General features: G+C 36.5%; 3 protein-coding genes across 4 annotated transcripts in view; 1 reads left to right on the top strand and 2 right to left on the bottom strand.

Annotated features, from left to right (window-relative positions):
* LOC137187328 (phospholipase A2 inhibitor and Ly6/PLAUR domain-containing protein-like) overlaps positions 1-16,636 on the bottom strand; it is a 47,550-nt gene extending 30,914 nt beyond the window's left edge. The window contains exons 1-4 of the mRNA XM_067596145.1: positions 16,463-16,636; positions 15,975-16,071; positions 15,043-15,144; positions 14,767-14,931 (exon numbers count right to left, since the gene is read on the bottom strand). Of these exons, the coding sequence (XP_067452246.1) occupies positions 14,767-14,931; positions 15,043-15,144; positions 15,975-16,026 (319 nt within the window). The 5' untranslated portion in view covers positions 16,027-16,071; positions 16,463-16,636. The remainder of the gene's footprint in view (positions 1-14,766; positions 14,932-15,042; positions 15,145-15,974; positions 16,072-16,462) is intronic.
* Positions 1-24,263, bottom strand: part of LOC137187333 (phospholipase A2 inhibitor and Ly6/PLAUR domain-containing protein-like) — a 97,279-nt gene that overhangs the window by 20,300 nt on the left and 52,716 nt on the right. The gene's annotated exons all lie outside the window — the stretch shown is intronic.
* LOC137187332 (urokinase plasminogen activator surface receptor-like) overlaps positions 1-24,263 on the top strand; it is a 141,053-nt gene that overhangs the window by 102,705 nt on the left and 14,085 nt on the right. The gene's annotated exons all lie outside the window — the stretch shown is intronic.

Raw genomic sequence — 24,263 nt, 5'->3', positions numbered from 1 at the left:
AATGGGCATCATTTTTAGTCCGGTATCCAGCTCTTATTATACATCCATGGCTTCACTTTTCAGACCAGGAACGACCGGCTTGGATAATACCCCTTCTGACCACAATGTAGTTGCAATGGCAGAGTGGTGCTATCAGTATTTCCGCTCGATAACTCCACTGGAAGTGAAGCAACTGCAGAAGAAACTGACAGCAGTGAGCTATCTTTCTTGTAACTTAGCACTACACATACTGTAGTTATGTGTGGCATTTTGTGTTCATCGTGTCTTAATCCAAGGTTCCCTTCTCATTCTGTTTGTTTGGAAATGCTCCTGTTACAGCTTAAAAGTTATTATTGGTTCATAAAGACCATTTTGTGTGCACATCTAAAAACTGAACTAAACTAAATAGTGTAACTCCAACTCTGCTAGCTTTGACATTTTCCTGTGGGATTTCCCATTGTATAAATATGTTGTTGGCATCATGCTAAATGTTCTGTAAGCCAGTTAAGTTTGTGACTTTAAGTGTCATGTTGTGAAACAACTTCATGAAAGTAAAAGTCCTGCATTCAAAATGTATATTACAGTTAACAATTTTTAATTGGTTAAATGTAGTTTAAATATCATAATATGAAGTCTTCAACTGTTTTCCTACTGTTGGAGGAAAACCTCTGTTAAAATGTTGTTTAATTTAACAGAGCTGAGCTAACTGGTAAACATCTCCTCCTCCTAAAAGAAAATGTATGATTTCTCATGACTCATAAACATACACTAACTCATTAAGTGAACATTAAACATAGTTTGGTATTAATTTTTTATCCATGTAAAGTCAAGAAACATGATGTTTTCCAGATAATGCTCGTCTGCCTCAACAACACAGTTTAAACATTTTCATAACTGCTGCTTTAGCAAAAGACCTCAGTAATATATAAAAAGTCTATTTTAACAGGTAATAAACATGATCAGTGTCTGATAACCAATAATGACACACTGCCATTATTTATGTTTGGGCATTCCGATTGGGCTACTTCTGTCGTCTTTTGCCTGTAATATCTTGTATTTTGATGTGCTTGTTGTTGTGAATGCTGGAAAGCAGGCAGAAATGAGCCTCCTGAATTTACACCCAAAATGCTGTCAATCCTGTTTATAATTTCCACCGAAGCCTCCTTGATCATCGACCAAGATAGAGGCAGAAAAAAGGTGCACAGAGGCATGAGGGAGAGCGCACAGTTAAACCACCCCTCACTCTGACAAAACTATCAATGCAAAGTGAAAAACAAGAGGCATCCACGAAGTAAAACAGATGAAAGAGCAGGGGGAGTTAACAGATGATTAGAGTAGTTATAATTAGAATTAAAGCTGCAAGCAGTGTTGAACGGGCCCTCGCGCCTCCGTGCACGTCGGGCTGCAGTGCAATTGAAGGGCTTCTGTCATGGGCATGTAGATGTCTTCAGACCCCGGGCTGTTTTCAGACAGTGCAAGAAGGAGATAAACATCACTTCCTTTGTCCACTATTTTGCCTGCTGCTGCGTCTGCTTCGCTGAAATTTCGTAGGAGGCGCTATTCAGTCAGTTTGCATCACTGATGGAATATTGTCATGTAGACGTGTTCACGCCGGGACTCTTACCAAACATGTAAAGTTTGGTGCAGACTGGAGCATTTACAATAAAGTTATAGCAACTTCCTCTGTCATGGCAAAAACATGAAATCTCAATGGTGCGGGGATGCTTATACCACGGTGAATACCTTTTTCTGTCAACCATCTAACAGTTGATAGTTATGAGGTTTTCTGTTCTAACAAAATATTTTCTGTTCTAACAGTATCCGTATATCATTCGATCATTTCATATCTGATATAGAATCCAAAATCTGAAAACCGACAATGAACTGTTATTTTATTATTCGTTTACAAATCCAAATTCAGAAAACAAATGACAGCTGTTTTTTGCTGTTTTGATTTTGTTCTGATCTTAAAAATAGAACATGAGAAAATAAGATATTTGTTGTCTTTGATTTAGCATTTGATTTAACATGTTGTCTTTCAACACAGTGATAAATAGCTTGTTGTTCTATTGTGGCCATAGTGGCCTATCACTGTACCAGCTACAGGTGACGGGGGATGATACAGGTCCTTTTACTGTTGCTGAGAGCTTTTCCAGCCAACTGGAGGATCTCAGCAGTCAAGTATGAGGGGCCGTTGGGGACGTTACTCAGAATGACCATGCATATACATGTACTTTTCCTCTCACATACATATACGAAACCAAATGGTATGCTTATATGGTATATGCTTATACATGTGAGAATGAAAATGTATATATGTAAGAGTTAGAATGTATGTATGTCTGTAAGTGTAAATATATGTAAATGAGCGTGAAGATACATGTATGAAAAGTAAAGTGTGTATATAAGTTTATTTAGTATTGCACCTTTCACAGAAATGAAATTCACAAAGTGTTTCACAGGAACAAGAGTTGAAAATAAGACCATAAAAACATACATAGTGTAAAAACATGTGCCACAAGTTAGAATTAAATAAAATAAAAATAAATAAATAAATAAAAATAAAAATAAAAAAAGGGTTAGCAGTCTTGCAACCGCATTTTGGACCGTTTGTAGCCGGTTCACAGATGCTTTGCTGAGACAAGTGAAAATGAAATTACAATAGTCCAGACAGGATGATATGAACGCATGGATGATCATTTCTAGTTCTGGTTGTGAGACGATGGACTTGAGTTTAGCGATATTTCGTAGATGGAAAAAACATGTACGGGTCAATGATTTAACATGCTGATCAAAATGCATAGCCTGGTCACATATGACACCAAGATTTCTTAAGTTTGACCTAACAGCTGATGAAAGGGACCCAATACTCTTTGCTTATCTATATATATATATATATATATATACGTATATTCTTGATGGTACTTTAGTGTTTGTTAACTAAACAATAGAGAAGTAGTGTAGTCAAAAGTCTATAAAACAGAAACTATTTTACTCCAAGAGAAACAAGAGTGGTTGACCTTCTTCTCTTGCTGTTCTGCGATTGTAAACCACATCCCAACCACAGGCGTGCAGATCCCCAGCCTGTATGAGGGGGCTGTACAAGCTAAAAGTCATTCTGGCCATCTCACATACAAACATTTTCCTTTGACACACACACATATATATATATATATATATATATATATATATATATATATATAACACTAAAGTACCATCAAGAATCAAGTTATCAAGTTACAAAAACTTATGGTTTTGGTTAAATCATATAAATGCTACCCCAGACTTGAAGAACAGAACTTGCTTACATGGTTTTGCTTTCAAAAATATTTTTAATATTGAAATAAAACCATAATCTTTCTCTAAACTTCTCAAACTCACTAACCCAGAACAGGTGGGTGTGGAGGACAGGTGATGATGAGAGGTGAGAAACACTGGAAAAGGGAGGGAGTTGCAGACTTGGAAATGACACAAGAGCAACAGAGACTACCAAAATTTACATTATATACCTCCTAATATGTTTTTTGAAAGAGAACAATAATTGCATTTCTTTTTGTGCTATACAGATCCTGTTCTGGGTTAGTGAGTTTGAGAAGTTTAGAGAAAGATTATGGTTTTATTTCAATATTGAAAATATTTTTGAAAGCAAAACCATGTAAGCAAGTTCTGTTCTTCAAGTCTGGGGTAGCATTTATATGATTTAACCAAAACCATCAACTTGATTCTTGATGGTACTTTAGTGTTATATATATATATATATATATATATATATATATATATATATATATATATGTGTGTGTGTCAAAGGAAAATGTTTGTATGTGAGATGGCCAGAATGACTTTTAGCTTGTACAGCCCCCTCATACAGGCTGGGGATCTGCACGCCTGTGGTTGGGATGTGGTTTACAATCGCAGAACAGCAAGAGAAGAAGGTCAACCACTCTTGTTTCTCTTGGAGTAAAATAGTTTCTGTTTTATAGACTTTTGACTACACTACTTCTCTATTGTTTAGTTAACAAACACTAAAGTACCATCAAGAATATACATATATATATATATACACACACACACACACACACACATATATATATATGTATATATACACACATAACAAATCTTGCCAATTTGTTATGTATGTAATTCAACATGGCAATGTAAGAATGTAATTTAAAGAAGTTGAAGGGAGGACATGGGAAATACATGTATCTTCTCCAAAACAGAATACAAACTCAAAATACACTCACTCAGAGTTGTGGTTATAAAAATGGAAAAAACATCGAAAAACTAGAATTTAAAACTATTGTTACCCATTAAATTGGGTAATAAATCTAATGACTCTCAGACTTTGGATACACAAGTAATCCATGTAAGTAGGATGAGTCACTGTTGGTTTGGCTCTGCACATGAGATTTGTTGACAATAAGAAAGATATAGAAAATTGCCAGATATATCCTGTAAACTTAAAGTATTTTGCTCTGTTTTATGCACGTAAAGTTTGTGTACTGGGCATTGAAGGTGCTGCCGTGGCTATAATCTGCTAATGTGCTGCTTTCACTACACAGCCTGTGTATATGTTGTGTTGTTAAAACTCTCCACGGGATTCCAAAACTGTCAGTGCATGATGACAGGAAGAGACCTGCATTTAATCTTAAAATTACAAAATATTATTTTAATGAGAAATGTCTTTGCTTTGTTACATTTATGGTTTACATGTTAAATCAAGCCAACGCCAAAAACTGTGCTTATTAATCAAACCTCTAAAGACTTATTGTTCAGGAAATAAGGAAATCATTCTTTGCACAGTCATAGTTTGTTGTTTAACACACAGTTTCCTACAGTACACAAGTTTTATGTGGTTTTAAACTGGAGCTGCAATGAGACACAGTGACCAGATTGATCAGGTCACACCTGTTCCAGAATAATTTAAGAAAAACTAAAGTCACTAATAAAAAAATCCCCAACAAAACTCTCTCATGAAACATGGTGCACACTCAGTATCAACCGGGTTCTTGGAAACTCATTTTACTGGCTTGTCTCAAGTTCTTCATACTTTTCCCTGCTGATTTCCATACTGCAGTAAAATGAAATGAAACTGATACCTTCCTGAAAAAAGGTAATCAATCTTTATGACTTCATTGTCTAATTTGATAATGAACAATGAGAAGTCTATAAAGTTTGTAGTTAATGGGGTCAACATCGAAAATCAGTGGTTTTTGGCAGCAGCATATATTCTGACCCTGTACCTGCTGAACGTCTGGATACCTTTAATTGTTTGCATTTTTTTTTTTGTTTAATTCAATGAATATGGCAAAGCAGGAAGGAGAGAGAGGATATCCTTTCCTGGTTGTTTTTTTCTGCATCCAGTGGTAAACTGGTAACTGCTGTTAACCCCAACCCGAAAGTCTGAAAAGAGTATATCTCACACTTTCTCACAGGAACTGTGTTTAGGCTTTAAATTGTCTTTTGAAAACCACATCCTGCCAACTAGAGGTTGCTCACTACCTTCACCGCTCGAAAACCACAGATGTTCTATCAGTTCATTTTCTGAATAATTTCAATTAAAAAAAAAATCTGCATACTGTTGGCAACTTGTACTTTATTACATTTTAACTAAAAAAAATGAATTCAAGTGAACAACAGTGTGCAGGATTTCTGGTTCCTTTTCAGTTTGCAGAGTCTTTGGTCCTGTCAGAAAGATTTTATGGTATACATAAACTTTCATTGTTAACAGTGCTAGTGTTATGGTTAACAGAAAAAATAAAATGTACAATTGTTTTTTTTACAAAAAAATGTTGACTTTGTTGTGAAATTATTCCCAGCTTTGTACAGCTGCTACCTCCGCCAGTGATGTGTTTTTCTGTTAGACCTCTTCCTTTTTTCATTATTTGAGCACTGAGAGTCACTCATAGCTCACCACTACTGTTCCACCTTATTACAGGATAAAAAAGATCTCCTGGTCATGTGAAACTTACTCGTGTAAAGGTCAGCACTGAAAATGTGACAATTTCACAATAATATGTCTTAATCATGAAACACCAATTATATACAAACGATAACAGAGTCATCATCATGTTTGACAGATGACGCGGCAAAATTCGGGTCATGAGCTGTTCCTTTTTTTACCTACATTTTCCTCTTTCCATCATTTTGATAGAGGTTGACTTTTGTTTCATCAGTTCATAAAACTTTGTTCCAGAACTCTACAGCTTTTTTTTGCCAACTGCAACCTGCCTTCCTGTTTTTGAGTCTGACTAGTGGGTTTGCACATTGTGGTGAATCCTCTGAGGTTATGGTCATGAAGTCTTCTGTGGATCGTTTAAAGGAAACATGTACACCTACTGTAGCATTAGCATCTTGACTTGTGACTTGTGCAATCATTAAGGGCTTTTTCTTCAGTCCGTCCACCAGCTCGTTTGTCATTCTCTAGTTTTTCTTGGCGTTTCTGTACTTCACTGTTGGTTTTGTTTACTCCACATATTGGTAAATAACTCCACCTCAATCTAAATGGCAACCCTAAAAAAATGTGTTCAAAACTGTTCAAATAAGCACTATCTGGACTGCATTGTAACTATATGTTTGGTGTATTTTGACCGTATATTCACAGCAAGTATTTTGTCTGGAATTCCATATTTTGGATTTACATTAACTACATTGATTGCACAAATTCTCTCAATAACAAGCTCTTTTTCACACTTTTATTTCATTTTTTGTTTTCTTGAAATAAGATCAATACTATGAAAAACTGAAGATGCAATACCACTAACATATTTTCTCAATCCTATTTTAAACTGTGGACTCTTGGACTTGGAAAAAGGTTATGACACATACAAAATTTGGCACAAAATCTGATTGGTAGTGTGCTTACATAGCCAGGCCACTGTCAATCAAATGGACAAGATAGGTTTTTCACTTCAAACTCTTAAAAAATAATATCTGTGTTTGTCTGAACTTGGATGGTTTCATATTAAAGGGGAGGTATTATGCTTTTCCTTATTTTCAGACATATATATAATGTCACAATGTTGGATGTTCATGTTAAAAGTGGCCGACGTGTCAAATAACGAGGTAAACATATGTAGCACTAATCCCCGTGAGCAAAAAGCAGCAGTTTCAGACTGCTCTGAGCGCTTGTTTTTTTTTCTACTTTCAGCCCGAGCTGATGTCAGTTCGTGACGGATTTCTTTATATGGACATCTGCTACGTGCACAGCGCACAAGTTCACTGCTGCGCTTAGGGAGCCACGACGCTCCAAATAGCTTCATACGTTGTTGTTTCTACCGTTTTTTAGCGCCGCTAACGAAGCTCCGCTAAGCCATGTTTTTACTTCCTGTAAATTCTTCACAATAAAAGTCTCCCATTAGTTAGTCATTTAAAAGCTTTTTTGAAGCAATTTGAAGCAGTAGGGCAGGAAATGTTTTCTTTGCAATGACGGTGAAGTTACACAACGCTGATACGTAAAGCTGGCCAATCAGAACAGAGTGGGCTCATCAGGAGGGGGGCCTTGAAGAGACAGGAGCTAAAACGGAGTGTAAGAGAAACTGTGTATATTGAGGGGCAGTATAAAGGGCCAGTATAAGATAAATAAAGAGTTTATTAACTTTGAATCATGCAGAGCTACTCTAGTGGAGTCCAAGAATAAAAATTTAGAGCTGAAATGAGCATAATAGATCTTCTTTAAGTCATAATTATTTATTGTTATTGAGAAGTACTTAAAGTGTGGCTTGATACCAGGCTGAAAAACAATGTTTCTACCTGTCTAGATAAAAGTTTCCAGTGTGCAGTGGTGAAGGAAACAAAGCTTTCTGAATCAATGTGAAGCAGTTTTGTTGAAAATGGTTCACTGTTTGGATGCACTGATACAGTCTTGATGGCGACATCTGCTGGACAATTTTTGGCATTTCATTTGTATGAATGGATTAAATCTGAGAAGATGAAACTGCTCCTAATTCAAATGGTCTAACTACTTTCATTATCGTTATTTTGTTCAATAAAGTCTACATTATAAAATGTGAATACTGTGGCAGACTGAAGCCACAGATATACTTAAGAGTGGACATGTACATGGACAGCTGTGGACGCCACGGTTGCATTTTAGTTCGGTTTATACCACTTCCTGGAGTCCACTTGGAGGATGCGTTCCACACATGTAGGCCTGTCACAATAAATATCAATGTTCTGTCCCAGAAATAACTACGATAAATGATATTATTGTCATTATAAGACTGTTTTATGCTACTGATATGTAATGATAATGTAATAGCATAATAATGCAAGTACACCCTTTCAAAGAGCAATCAACTTTTAATTCTTAAGAATATTCAAACATTTGAATTGGAATGTGAAAAAAATCTTTTCTCTGAGCTGCAAGGTTAGTCAGGATAACCTGCACACAGCTCCCACCTCCAACTTCTCATGTAAACATAGATGTGGCCAGACAGTAATGGCGGCGGCTTTTGGTGAGTTCGGGAGGGTGTAGCAACTCAACCTCGACTCGCTTATTCACCGGGGAGACATGGGACGGGGGGGACTGGGTTTATCAAAATGTTGAAACCTTCTGGAAACAACCTGCTGAAACAGGCAGACAGATAAAAGAATCAACTAAAACAAGAACAGCGGAAATGAAATAGGATGAAATTAAAAATTTTAAATGTCCAAATGATGAAAATGAGGTAAGCTTATTCCATGTTAAAGATTACTTTTTTGATATGAAAGAAACTAGTGCAGACATGAAAAAGTCTATAAATATAATATAAACTATATTACAGAAACCTCAGTGCAAACAGTCTATTTTCCTCCTGTGGCTGGTGGGAAGAGGCTGTTTTAATTAGTAAATACCACCTTAATAAAGCTTTTCTGATATATATGAATGAATGAATGAAATTTTTATTATTGTGTCATGCATACAACTGTATGCCCAGCCCGCATGGGCTTACAAGACACCATAAATTCCAACAAGCCAAGACCTTTCACCTTCAGATCTAGAGACCATCATTAAATAGTACAGATATTCTAATTTACTGTATATGTATAAATGAATTAAACAGTTTCTGATTTATCTCTGCTTTTATTGAACTCTGTGATGTTTTGTGATGCTTGTTGCAGGATGATGTTTCTTATTTTCAGGAGTGTGTCATGGTTCTGTCCCAGTCTGGCTCTGTGTCCCTCTACCAGTCCAGGTGCCCTCAGACTTTTTCCCTGTTTGTTGAACTGGACTGAGTGGCAGTAGGCCTTTGAAGTTGATACTTAAATTTGCTTTCACACTAGTTATGAAATGTGACTGAGGAGTTTGACAGACCCAGTTAAACGTCATAGATGAAGCAATTTATACACCAGGCAGTTCATTCCAGTTCTTCTGTATTTTTTATATTTATCAGATGTTTTTATCCAGAGACTGACAGATGTTTGTTCAATGGCTGGACTCTCTGTAACTCATCCTCAACACATTATGAAGAAGGAGTTTGTTTGGCATTTGTTTTTGTAGATTTGAATAATTGTGTTTACAGCCTCTTTGTGCCATGTGAACAGAACTGCATCATCATGAAATTGTATATAAGAGTTTACAGGTTATAGTGTACTTGTGTATTTAAGTGTATTCATGTATATTCTTAGACAGATTTATGTATTTCAGTTTACTATGAAGAGGATTATGTTTTCTGGTTTCTTGGTTTTCTGCTGTTTTGGGTTTTTCTTGTGTCTGTTCTGCTTTTTCCTCCACACCTGCCCTGCATCATCCTCGTTAGCCCTGCGCTTTTCCCAGTGTTCTCCACAGCCTTTCAGCTTCTTTCCTGTTCTCCTTTTTCATCTCCTCATTCCCCTCACTTGAGTTTCTCCGCCCTTCTCCCCACCTGCACCTCATCTCCTCATTAGTTCAGTTAGTATTTCAGTCCTGTGTTTCAGTTCAGTCTGGTTGGATCCTTTGTTTTGCTGCGCCTGCCTGCCTGAATCTTTGTTAAAGAGACATTCTTCATTTCATTCTGGCTTCTTTTTTTTCCTGCATTTGAGTCCATCTCCTGCTTCTCCCTTGACAGGGAGCAGTTTATGAATACAACTGCAGGCCATTTATAGCAACAAATGGGCTTCATAAGTGTAAACAGGATTAAAAGAAGTTTCCTTAATAATTATCATAGTATTTGTGTCACTGTGACTGGTGGGATGAGCACACGTGTAGACACATAACACAACGTATTTCTTTTCTAAATGTGACACATTTAAAGTTCTTGAATGGCTCATTTCAAATTTTAAATATCAATTTATCCCCTCAAAACTTCTCACCTTGCAGCAGTGATGAAGACATGCATTTCAGGGTGTGTCAGTACACTGTGACATCACTGACGTGGTTACAATAAAGCACATTTCTGACTACACCCATCAGTGCTGCTAGGTGGTCAGAGGTGCAGCAGACTAGTGATGTTACACTTAAAGCAGACTACTTGACACAGTATCAACCTTTCAGGGCAAAGGCTGCAAAATGTTTCGATCATCAATAACGAGACTACTCTAAACTGTGTCTTGTTATGTCACACAGAGGTCATGCTGGTTTTGAATATGAGATGTGCTTCTCAGTCTGCCACAGTATTTAAAAGCAGAAGTGTGGACTGTTTAAAATTTTTATAATATAAACTTTATTCAACAAAATAACAATGAAAGCAGTTAGACAATGTTTCATCACGGTCTCAGATTTAATCTATACACATGTAATGTCAACAATTGTCCAGCAGATGTCGCCATTTTGACTATAACAAATTCTTCCAAACAGTGAACCATTTTCAACACGTTGATTTGGTGCTTCAGAAAGCTTTGTTTCCTCCACCACTGCAGACTGGAAACTTTTATCTTGACAGGGAGAAACACTTTCAGCCCGGTATGAAGCTACTCTTTAAATACAACTCTAACAATGAATTATTATGACTTAATAAACAACCATCAAAGTTCAGACAAACATAGATATTAATAATTAAAAAGAATTTACAGTCAAAAACTTGTCTTCGATTGACAGTGGCCGGGCAATGTAAGCACACAACCAATCATCAGATTTTGAGCCAAATATTGTATGTATCATCAACTTTTTCCAGCTGAGCCCACAGTTTAAACCAAAGAAAGAAAAAAAAAGATTACAATTAAGAACACAAATCTTCTATTTGTGGGTTCTTTATTTGTCTTTTGCCAGTATTGCATCTTTAGTTTTTCTCAGTATTTTGTGCCTTGTTTCAAGAAAAGAAATAAAATTGTGCAAAAGAGTTTGGGATTCAGGGCATTAGTACAAAATGTATCCAATGTAAATCCAAAATATGGCAGAGTTCAAGTCAAAATACTTTGAAATTGTACACATACACAGTCAAATGCACCAAAACTACAGTAAAAATACAGTCCAGATAGTATGTAATTGGACAATTGAACATTTTTGAGAGTTTCCATTTAGATTGAGGTGGAGTTGTCAATGTGAAGGGTAAAGAGGTGCATGCAAGTAAAGAAGATAATAATGAGGCTGGAAAAAAAGGCAAATGTCTGTCAAAGAGATATCAAAGGTAGTTGGTTTGCCAAAATCAACAGTCAGGTGAGCACAGGAAAACTAGAAACGAGGTGGTAGACTGAGGAGCACAAGTCTTGTGGATGGCCAGAAAATCATCTGCATGGTGAAGAGAAAGCCCTTTATGACTGCACAGCAAGTCAAGAATGCTCTCCAGGATGTAGGCGGACATGTTTCCTTCACCGTATTCACTACAAGGTGGAAGGTAAGCCTCAAAAACAGACAGGTTGCAGTTGGCAAAAACATTCAAAAAGAAACCAGTAGACTTCTGGAACAACGTTCTATAGAATGATGACGACGATGATGACGACGATAACAATGATGAAGAAAAGAATAAAGTGTGGAGAAAGAAAGGAACAGCTCATGAGTCTACCACCTCATCTGTCAAACATGGTGGTGCTTTTGTTATGGCCTGGGCATGTTGGGCTGTCAGTGGCACTGGCACACTGGCATTTATTATATTTACTGCCAACAGAATCAACAGAATGAATACAGAGGTATACAGGAGCATTCTGTGTGCTCACATTCAGTCAAATGCATCAAAACTCATTGGAGCACATTTCATCATTCAGCAGGACAACCATCCTAAACATACGGCCAAAGCAACCAAAGAGCTTTTCAGAGGGATGAGGTGGAATATCCTCAACTGGCTGAGTCAGTCACCTGATCTCAATCCGATGGAGCTGCCTTCCACCCTGCTGAAAACCAGACTAAAGGCAGAGAGGCTCCACAACAAGCAAGAGCTGAAGGCAATGAAGGCCTGGGAGAGCATCACCAGGAAAGATGCAAAGCATCTGCTGATGTCTATGAGGCCAAGACTTCAGTTATTGTCTGCAAAGGATTTTCCAAAAAATATTAAATACAATGATTTTGTTTTACTTCATATGAATCTGTCCAATTATGTTTGAGCCCCTAAACTTTGAGTACTATGTGTTGATATGAACTGTCTCAAATTAAAGCTGAGACTTGGCACTTTAATGTAGTATCCATTATTTTATTTCAAATTGAATGTGCTGAAGCACAGAGCCTGAAGAACAAAAATGTATATCTGTCCAAATACTTATGGTCTGGACTGTATATAATAATCCCCTCACTAATTTATAGTCTCAGCCTTACTTTGAATATTTGTAAACTGTGGAGGAGTTGAAGGACTGTATGTTTGGTAGGAAGGCAGGTCACTCAGTAAAAACACACAGAGCAGGATTCAGAGTTTTAACTTTAATCAAGAAAATCAGTTTTACATGGCAAGAGTCACTGCAGGCATTACAGACAATTCAATAGTTCCACTCTTTTCAGTAAATGCTTACTTCAGTTCATTATTTAGGTGGATATGTGTTTATACGTGGCATTTGCTTTACTCTGTCAGAACTGCTTGTCGGACATTTGAATAGCTTCCGAAATGCCAGAATCAGAATTAGGGGAGCTTTGTACAACAATTTCTGTAACTTTCTGAAATTGACAAACTAACATTTGTACAACATTGTAAACAATAACTTTTTAGCACAAAGTCAAGATGTTGTGCTACATGTCACAACCATGTTTCCACATGTGCAGTGGCATCTGCTGTACAAGGAACTCTCCTGAGACTGAAACTGTGATCTCTGTTATTAGTCTTTGGAGCAGTTTCCAAACAAACTACCATGACCATTGTCTTCAGGGCAAAGGAACATGTCACCCAGTGCAGCGGTGTGGCTCACTGACATGTTTTTAAATAGCTTTTGGACAATAACAGAGGTCAATGGCATAGAAGAATAAGATATATTAGGCTTTGGATAAACACAGTACTTGTAAGTAGATCAATTCATTGTTGGTTTGGCTCTGCTCAAAAGATTTGTTGACAATAAGAAAAATATAGAAAATTACCAGCCTTATCCTTTAACACTGAAGTAAAGGTTTGATCTTTGTAATGTTCCTTTGTTGGAAAAAGCAGGACTGAAATTTAACATGGATATCACACTGGATTTAAAATTCTGGGCAAGCAGGCGACTAAATTTAAGTAATTTTGCATAACAGTATCTGGAACAAGAAAAATAATTTTTGTTTTATCATCGTTAAGTTATAGAAATATTTGAGACATTGACTCTTTTATTGCACTAAGGCAGTTTTGGATTGTGTCTGACATGTTCATAGAGTTATTGTGATTAAAAGAGAGATGCAGCTGTCTCGTTAGCATAACACTGATAAATGATATCAAAGCAAGGAATGATGCAGCAGAGAACAGAAATGGACCAAGAACTGAACCAATAGACTCATGAATTAGGAGTTTTCATCAAGTTAGTCACTTCTCAGGTAGTCTTCACTAATTAGATTTCATCTGCACTGCAAGCACATATTTTGATGGGTACTTTTACTTCTAAATAAGTATCTACTTGTTACTTACATATAAAATAACAACACTACTGTTTTGGGTTACTTGAAATAACTCTAGTAAGAAAGTTATCATTATGTAAATAGATGTATTTGTAACTGAACCAGGCAGGATTATCATTAGCTAACTTTTTTTTACTAGGATGCTGCGGTTATGGTTAAAATAATTATCAAGCTAAAACATTCAAAATGTTGAAGACATCTCACTGTGTAAATGAATGAGAAGATGATAGACGTATTTGGCTTATTCACACACAGTAAACATGTGCTTTTGCTTTTTGTTAGTTTCTCTTTGTTCTAGTAGACGATAAGAGTAAAGAGTCCAAACAGCAAAGGGATCACATTCAGTGTGACAGACCAGGCTGAGTTACAGAAGCTGCTTCCACAACATTTTGGTTCACTGAGGAATTTAGAAGGCGAATCAGGCGGGATCTCCATGAGATCACAGAAGTTTGCAGAGGCACATCCAAAGGTATGAGCTGTTTTGCCCTCCTTCTCTGTCACTGTGAATGACAAAATCACTGTTAGACCACAGTGTTTGAAAGTTTTTTCAAATTTTAGCAGCAGGAAATGGCCACTTTGAGGGCAGCAATAATGTGTTTTGAGGCACAAAATGATCATGAGGACTCACCAGTCCGACTAATGCAGCGGTCCTGCACTCCCACACACTGAACTGTCTTGTTACACACAGCAGAATACGGATCATCACAGGTGAAACACTGCAGGTTGTTTTTCTTCAGAACACCAGGGTCTGAAACAGAACAGGAGACATGGCAGAAACTGTACAAGACACAAAGTGACTCATTGTTCTTCACTGTGACCAACATTAGACTGATACTACATGTGAATGTGATTTTGTGTCTTTAAATAGGGAAACTTTTCTCTTTACTTACAAGGAATGATTTCACTGTTGCAGCCATCTGTGCTGCACACATGGACAGAGTCAATCGTAGTTGCCAAACCAAAACTGTATGAATATGTGTGCTTTCCTTCACTGAAAATGGAGGATGACACACACGACCTGATGGTGTTCTGAGTGAAAGTCCCATTATCATTCTCTGTAAAGTGAAACACAGACCAAACAGTGTAATTCAGAAATGCCATTTAAAACTGAATAAGTGAATGACATTAAGAAAAATCTGATTTGTTTTTATACTTTTTACAGATACCTTGTGTGGCAATAGTTGCACACAGCTGAGTAGAGTTACATGAATGTAAGGTCTGTTGCTTTATGTCAGTCCCTTGACCAGTCCAACACTCAAGAGCTTCAGCTGCAATTAATGAAATAAATCAAGGTGAGTTGAACAATCAACATGAATCCTGTTTGTCATATAAACACAGATACAGTATGCAAAGTTAATCTGATGAGAGACAACCCCAAAATAAAAATAAAAGCCAAAATAAATTCAATAAATTCTTCTTAACAAATATATTAAATATCAGAAATCAGTCATCAAATTAAATGGCTGCAGCCTTTAGATGTACAGTTTTCTGTCATGATGACGTCTGCATTATCTCTCTTTCTAAAAATGTTTAAAGAATGAAATGGCACTATGTAAAATGATGTTAACTGGGACATTTCTGTGGCCAATAAAGAAAAACTTTTGTTTGGGGAAAGATTGTGATTTTGTTTCAGTACTGAAAAAGTAAACATGTCCTGTTCTTCAAGTCTGTGTTGATGTTTTTATTATTTAACCAAGACCATCATCTTTCCTTTATCTTAACAAAGTGCTTTGAGTCCCTAAACATAACTATAAGTATGTTACTATAAAAATATTAATCATGCTTTAGTTGACATGAGTGAATATTGTAGGAAAAACACATTAAATATGTTGACAGGGAACTTTTGGTAACTTGATAGCTCCATAAAAGATGTTTCTTCATTATGCTGATAAAAAAATGAAATCTGTGCAGCATGAAGTTTCTTTCTAAACATATTTGCTGTTGCAAATTACTCTTTTTAGTCATTTTATGTTATTCTGTAGATTTCTGTGGTTGCTATAACAAACAAAACATAAATGATGATGATGATAAACATGAGCAAACTACCTGACATGACAGCTACCTGCAGAAATGCTGTTTTAAGAGTGAGTGAGGTTACCTGTGCTGGAGAGTGTCCAGATGAGAGTGAGAGACAGGATCAGCTTCATCATGATGAGTAAATTTGCAGATTACAGGAAATATGTTATATAGTGAACCTGTGTTTAAAAAGAGGAGGTTACTGGACACACTTGAATACCAGGATTATTATTTCACTTTGCAGCAAAATTAATGAACTTTCTTGCTGTAAACAGCTGCAATACACAGTTCAACAAGACATCAACTCCTCGTCTTTTCCACCTGCAGTAATGTCTGGATGAACACTGATAACAGCTACACTTCAGTACAGAAATGAGAAGACATGATACACATCAGCAATTGAGTTGAACAGAATCAAATGCAACTATAACATTATTAAATACATATCATAAATTACTATAATGAAACATCAAAATAAAATAAAACATCAATTCCTTCAAGGCATCAAAAAGAACATCAGCCTTGAGCTTCATATCAATAAAATTTCAGAATTATTTTAATAAAACTCACCCAGTCAAAATTCAACTCTCCCAGTTCATCAGCGGAAAAAGGAACACTTATAAAAATGTGTTGAATTTGTTTTGAAATGTCTCCAAGATAATCGTTACTCTAAACTGAAAATTGTCCCAGAAGAAACGTCTGTTCCTCTTCTCTGGTCAGAATGACACTAACACTTATAAACCTGTTTCAACCTCTTCACTGTTTTTTCACAGCCCAAAGACACAGTTTCACTTCTCTACATGATAACATAATATCAGTGTTTCTGGTCAACCACAACTTACTATGCAAAACTTTGTTACTAAAAAGAAAGACTGCAGGTTCCCACCCTGCATGCTTTTGTGGCATGTTGACACTGGCAAAAGATGAAGTTATTGTAGTAAAAGCAAGTTGGATCACTCACAACTTAAGTTTACAGTTTCAGCACTCAGAAGTATTTCTCAAACTTACACTTCCTCAGGTACTGTGAGTCCATGCTTTAGACAGAAATGAGCGTATGTAAAATCAAAATAAAGGAAGAAAAAGTTGTGCCATGAAGAGTGATGTTCATATGAGTAGTTGTTACACTATATTTAAAGTGGCAGCACTTGTGTCTGAAATGCATCAGGCTTCTGAAGATGTTCTGTTTCATACTTCTGACATTTGATTTTATGATGAGGACATAGGTAAGGTTTTCTTCTACTGACTTTTCCTTGAAGGTCTTGTTTGTGCAAGTATCTCTGCACAGTGGAACGGTGCACCACCACTCCTGAGTCTGCTAAATCTTCCTGCAGGTTTTTTGCAGTCAAATGGGTGTTTTGATTTGCCTTTCTGACCAGCATACCAGCAGTTCTCTCTGAGTTTTCTTGGTCTTCCAGATCTCATCTTGACCTCCACAGTTCCCCTAAACTGCCATCTCTTAATACATTTCACACTGTGGAAACTGCAACCTGACAACGCTTTACTATCTTTTTATAGCCTTCTTTTGCATTGTGGGCATCAATAACTTTTATTTTCAGTCTTACACAGCTGCTTAGAGGAACCCATGGTTGCTGAGTGTTCACACAGGATTTGAAGAGTCAGATTATTTGTTAAGCTTTGAAACACCAGCTGACATTTCCTAATGATAATTCTTGACATGGCTCAGGTCTAATGTGCTGATTAAAATCTGAGACCTTGTAAAAATAATCTGAGAATTCAGAGCTCTTATGGTGCCCAAACTTTTGCAAATGCCACAAATGTTTTTATTTTATTTTATTTTTTCAATTTATGTCACAAAAAGTAACTATGCATTAATGTTTGCAGAAAATATTGTTTTTTTTTTCATATCCTAGAGAGGCTGTGTTTACATACAACTGTATGTATTCATCCAGACATTACTGCAGGTGGAAAAGACAAGGAGTTGATGGCTTGTTGAACTGTGTATTGCAGCTGTTTAAAGCAAGAAAGTTCATTAATTTTGCTGATTTGAAAATGAAAAAATCCCCTTGGTACTCAAGTGTCCAGTGACGTCCTCTTTGTAAATACAGGTTCACTATAATAATACTATAAAATATTTCCTGTAATCTGCAGATTTACTCATCATGATGAAGCTGATCTTGTCTCTCACTCTCATCTGGACATTCTCCAGCACAGGTAACCTCACTCACTCTTGAAACAGCATTTCTGCAGGTACCTGTCATGTCAGGTAGTTCATAAATCTCCTAATTTGTTTTACCTCTGCTGTTTGTCTGCCAGCTGCTGACTTTTGTTCAAGTTCAGGTTCATCATCATCATTTATTTTTTGTTTGTTATACCATTTCATGTCAACTAAAGCTTGATTAATATTTTTATAGTAACATAGTTAAAGTTATGTTGAGGGACTCAGATGGAAAGACGATAGTTGTGGTTAAGTAATAAAAACCTCAATACAGACTGGAAGAACAGGATATCAGGAAATGATCTAATATGATAACTTATACATTTTGGTAGACAGTGCATGGTATTTTGGTCCAGATCTTTTTGGAGTGAGAAATGATGAGATACACTGAGATGATCTGTCAGTAGGGGGGAATATAATGGTTTATTTAGAAACCCACTCTAAATGGTAATCTTTATTCCAGTGTTTGACTTGGTTAGGTTTAGGGAAAGATCATGTGTTGTTAAAATACCCAGTATAGTCACCAGAAAAACGGGTGCAAAATGTCCAGTAAAAGTGTCCCAACTTGACGCCACAGTAAAAATGTTCTGTGTAACAGTGGTCTGGAAGTGGTCTCAAACAATGCTCTCTGCTGCTTTTGTGGCTTTCTGCTATTTAATTAACTATCTAACCACCGCCCAACGTTCCTCCTCAACATATGAAAGTCAGCTCTTATAGATCATCTGAACTACGTCACTTTCCCTATGATACGTATTGTAGAAATGTTGACATGATATGTAATAAAACATAGAGATTCATGTATCTGTGGTTCGCAGAAACGTACAACACCAACATTTTATTCTGATGACTGGGCTGCTGTGATCATGATAAATGACAGTGGATACAATAAAAAACATACATTTCTTTGGTAGAAGGAAGATTCAATGAAAAGTGTTCACAGTGTTTTCTGTGGATTATCCAGAGTAACTTCCTGAAGCTCTGCTTAATTAACAGGAGGCTGGATTGAAAATATACTTTTTAAATGAAAAAGATTACCAGTCTAGAGAATTGGAAGGAAAATACACATTTTATACATTTATTCCTAACCAACTGCTAATGGTCATGAGTTGGTCACAGTTCAGACTTTCACAACCTCATAAATCTGATATAATACTACACAAAACCCTGAAACCAAATTGGAACTTATCAAAAACCTGCTTGGAGAGAACAACATGTTCAGATAAAAATACTGTGTGTGTGTGTGTGTGTGTGTGTGTGTGTGTGTGTGTGTGTGTGTACAATCTATATACACCATAAATAAGGAGCAGCAGAGGGAACTGAAGCAGAACTCTTCCTCCCTTCCTGATCAGAGACAAACTGAGCAGTAAGTTGCTGAACACATTGAACTTTTTGTCAACTCTGTATTTGTTATATCACTGTTTGTGATGTTGAAGATATTAATTGCATAAACATAATTGCATGATTTAATTTTAGAATAATTGTAGTTTTTGTTTATCTGTGTGATTGCTGCAAGTGTTTGTTTTTGAATACCTCCTTCCATTGGTTACCATAGCTTTGTAGGCATGTATAATGATAATAACAATAAAAATAACAATAACAATAATAATGATAACACTTTTTATTTGCATTTTATTACTTTTCAAGATAGTCAAAGATGCTTGATATATATGATTGCATAACTGAAATAACTTGAATGCATCATCCAATTCCAACCTAATTTGGGAAAGCTGCACAGACAGGGACACTCAACAAGGATTTATAATCTGATGCAATTTCACCCATAGGTGTCGCTACAATAAAAATAACATTGCTGCAGCAGTTTGCAGCAATCATACATTTTTCTTCGATCAAATGCACATTCTGGTCTTTCCTGTAGTCTGTCTCAGACTCGTTTAATAAACATAGTTTAGTCACATTCAGCTTTGTTTTGTTGAAATCAGCTTTTTCCATCCTGTCCCACAAAGTTGATACAATCCAACTACATTGAGAAGTCAGATTTAACACTTAGACCCACTTCTCTGTGATTTAAATGTATTTCACATGTGTTTTTATCTACAAGTGTGTTTATGGGCTGGATTTGGTAGCAATAACATTTCATAATTTTTTTCATAGATTATGTAATCAGCACATATAACACCAAACATATAAACAATTTTCATCTTAATAGATTAAGAACAACTCTGTCAATTCTCTATCTGAGACAGGAAAGCTTAGTGATGATGTAAGTAAGCAGTTTCTTTAATCAGAATAGGAGTAGGCTACATTAGGAGTTAAAAGAAAAGATCAAGTAAACACCAAGATACTTAAATGATAAATTAACACAAATAATGACTTAAAGGCAAACTGTGTTTTTTAGGAAATTCCCACACAGTTTGCCTTTAATTTAAAATTATTCAACAACTTGCTCGACAAAATCCAAAGTATTAAACACAACAAACAGCTTCACATCTTCCAGCTTCACTAGAGGACATTAATTAGATCAGACTAGATGTGTTGGACAAATCTAACGATTAACATTTAATACATATTGCCACAGCCTTAGTTTGAAAAAATACTCAATCTAAAAAGAGAAATCTATCTCTGCTTGACAGTGGAATAGGCTGCATGTCTGTGTGTGTCTCTACATAGTTTACAAAGTTCAAAACAATGTGTGTTTTTCATTATTTTAATGAAAAATGTTTTGCTCCTTGTTACATATGATTTACATGTTAAATGACATCATTGTCTAATTTGGAAAAGAACAATGAGAAGTCTGTAAAATTTGTATTTAATGGGGTAAAATATGGAAAATCAGTGGTTTTTAGCAGCAGCACATATTCTGACCCTGTACCTGCTGAACATCTGCATACCTTTAATTGTTTGCTTTTTTTTGTTTAATACAATGAATGAACCACCCTAATAAAGCTTTTCTGATATATATGAATGAATGAATGAAATTTTTATCATTGTGTTATGCATACAACCGTATGCTCAGCCCGCATAAATTCCAACAAGCCAGGACCAGAGTACAACGCATATATTGTAAAAGGAAAATCTTTCACCTTCAAATCTAGAGACCATCATTAAATAGTACAGATATTCTAATTTACTGTATATGTATATATTAATTAAACAGTTTCTGATTTATCTCTGCTTTTATTGAACTCTGTGATGTTTTGTGATGCTTGTTGCAGGATGATGTTTCTTATTTTCAGGAGAGTGTCATGGTTCTGTCCCAGTCTGGCTCTGTGTCCCTCCACCAGTCCAGGTGCCCTCAGACTTTTTCCCTGTTTGTTGGACTGAGTGGCAGTGGGCCTTTGAAGTTGATACTTAAATTTGCTTTCACACTAGTTATGAAATGTGACTGAGGAGTTTGACACACCCAGTTAAACGTCATAGATGCAGCAATTTATACACCAGGCAGTTCATTCTAGTTCTTCTGTATTTTTTATATTTATCAGATGTTTTTAACCAGAGACTGACAGATGTTTGTTCAATGGCTAGACTCCCTGTAACTCATGCTCAATACATTAATTTGCCATGTGTGTGTCATGTGAACAGAACTGCATCATCATGAAATTGTAAATAAGAGTTTACAGATTACAGTGTACTTGTGTATTTAAGTTTATTCATGTATATTCTTAGACGAGTTTATGTATTTCGGTTTATTATGAAGAGGATTATGTTTTCTGGTTTCTTGGTTTTCTGCTGTTTTCAGTTTTTCTTGTATCTGTTCTGCTTTTTCCTCCACACCTGCCCTGCATCATCCTCGTTAGCCCTGCCCTTTTCCCAGTGTTTTCCACAGCCTATCAGCTTCTTTCCTGTTCTCTTGTTTCATCTCCTCATTCCTCTCACTTGGGTTTCTCCGCCCTTCTCCCCACTTGCACCTCATCTCCTCGTTAGTTCAGTTAGTATTTCAGTCCTGTGTTTAAGTTCAGTCTGGTTGGATCCTTTGTTTTGCTGCGTCTGCATGCCTGAATCTTTATTAAAGAGACATTCTTCATTTCATTCTGGCTTTTTTGTTTTTTTTCCTGCATTTGGGTCCTGCATTTGCTACTCCCTTGATAGGGAGCAGTTTATTAATACAACTGAAGGCCACTTATAGTGACAAATGGGCTTTATAAAGTGTAAACTGGACTAAAAAAGTTTCTTTGATAATTGTTGTCATAGTATTTGTGTATTTCACTGTGACTGGTGGGTTGAGCACACGTGAAGACACATAACACAACGTATTTCTTTTCTAAATGTGACACATTTAAAGTTCTTGAAAGGCTCGTTTCAAATTTTAAATATCAATTTATCCCCTCAAAACTTCTCACCTTGCAGCAGTGATGAAGACATGCATTTCAGGGTGTGTTAGTACACCGTGACATCACTGACATCGTTACAATAAAGCACATTTCTGACTACGCCCATCAGTGATGCTAGGTGGTCAGAAGTGCAGCAGACTAGTGATGTTACACTAAAAGCAGACTACTTGACACAGTATCAACCTTTCAAGGCAAAGGCTGCAAAATGTTTCGATCATCAATCACAAGACCTCTCTAAACTGTGTCTTGTTATGTCACACAGAGGTCGTGCTGGTTTTGAATATTAGATGTGCTTCTCAGTCTGCCACAGTATTTAAAAGCAGAATTGTGGACTGTTTAAAAGTTTTATAATATAAACTTTATTCAACAAAATAACAATGAAAGCAGTTAGACTACTGTTTCATTACGGTCTCAGATTTAATCCATACACATGTAATGTCAACAATTGTCCAGCAGATGTCGCCAGTTTGACCATAACAAATTCTTCCAAACAGTGAACCATTTTCAACACGTTGATTTGGTGCTTCAGAAAGCTTTGTTTCCTCCACCACTGCAGACTGGAAACTTTTATCTTGACAGGCAGAAACACTTTCAGCCCGGTATGAAGCTATTCTTTAAATACAACTCTAACAATGAATTATTATGACTTAATAAACAACCATCAAAGTTCAGACAAACATAGATATTAATAATTAAAAAGAATTTACAGTCAAAAACTTGTCTTGTACATTTGATTGACAGTGGCCAGGCAATGTTGAGCCAAATATTGTATGTATAATGTATGTATAATACTTGTAAATTGTACAAATTGTAAAAATACAGTCCAGATAGTATGTAATTGGACAATTGAACATTTTTGAGAGTTTCCATTTAGATTGAGGTGGAGTTGTCAATATGAAGGGTAAAGAGGTGCATGCAAGTGAAAAAGATAATTATGAGGCTGGAAAAAAAGGCAAATGTCTGTCAAAGAGATATCAAAGGTAGTTGGTTTGCCAAAATCAACAGTCAGATGAGCACAGGAAACCTAGAGACGAGCTGGTAGACTGAGGAGCACAAGTCTTGTGGATGGCCAGAAAATCATCTGCGTGGTGAAGAGAAAGCCCTTTATGACTGCACAGCAAGTCAAGAATGCTCTCCAGGATGTGGGCGGACATGTTTCCTTCACCATATTCACTACAAGGTGCAAACACCTGGTAAGCCTCAAAAACAGACAGGTTGCAGTTGGCAAAAACATACAAAAAGAAACCAGTAGACTTCTGGAACGAAGTTCTATAGAATGATGATGATGATGATGACGATAACAATGATGAAGAAAAGAATAAAGTGTGGAGAAAGAAAGGAACAGCTCATGAGCCTACCACCTCATCTGTCAAACATGGTGGTGCTTTTGTTATGGCCTGGGCATGTTGGGCTGTCAGTGGCACTGGCACACTTATTATATTATATTTACTGCCAACAGAATCAACAGAATGAATACAGAGGTATACAGGAGCATTCTGTGTGCTCACATTCAGCCAAATGCATCAAAACTCATTGGAGCACATTTCATCATTCAGCAGGACAACCATCCTAAACATACAGCCAAAGCAACCAAAGAGCTTTTCAGAGGGATGAGGTGGAATATCCTCAACTGGCTGAGTCAGTAACCTGATCTCAATCCGATGGAGCTGCCTTCCACCCTGCTGAAAACCAGACTAAAGGCAGAGAGGCTCCACAACAAGCAAGAGCTGAAGGCAGTGAAGGCCTGGGAGAGCATCACCAGGAAAGATGCAAAGCATCTGCTGATGTCTATGAGGCCAAGACTTCAGTTATTGTCTGCAAAGGATTTTCCACAAAATATTAAATACAATGATTTTGTTTGACTTCATATGCATCTGCCCAATTATGTTTGAGCGCCTAAACTTTG

This window comes from Thunnus thynnus, chromosome 8 (assembly GCF_963924715.1).
Source record: "Thunnus thynnus chromosome 8, fThuThy2.1, whole genome shotgun sequence".
NCBI lineage: Eukaryota > Metazoa > Chordata > Actinopteri > Scombriformes > Scombridae > Thunnus > Thunnus thynnus.
This window is presented reverse-complemented; position numbering and strand designations above follow the sequence as displayed.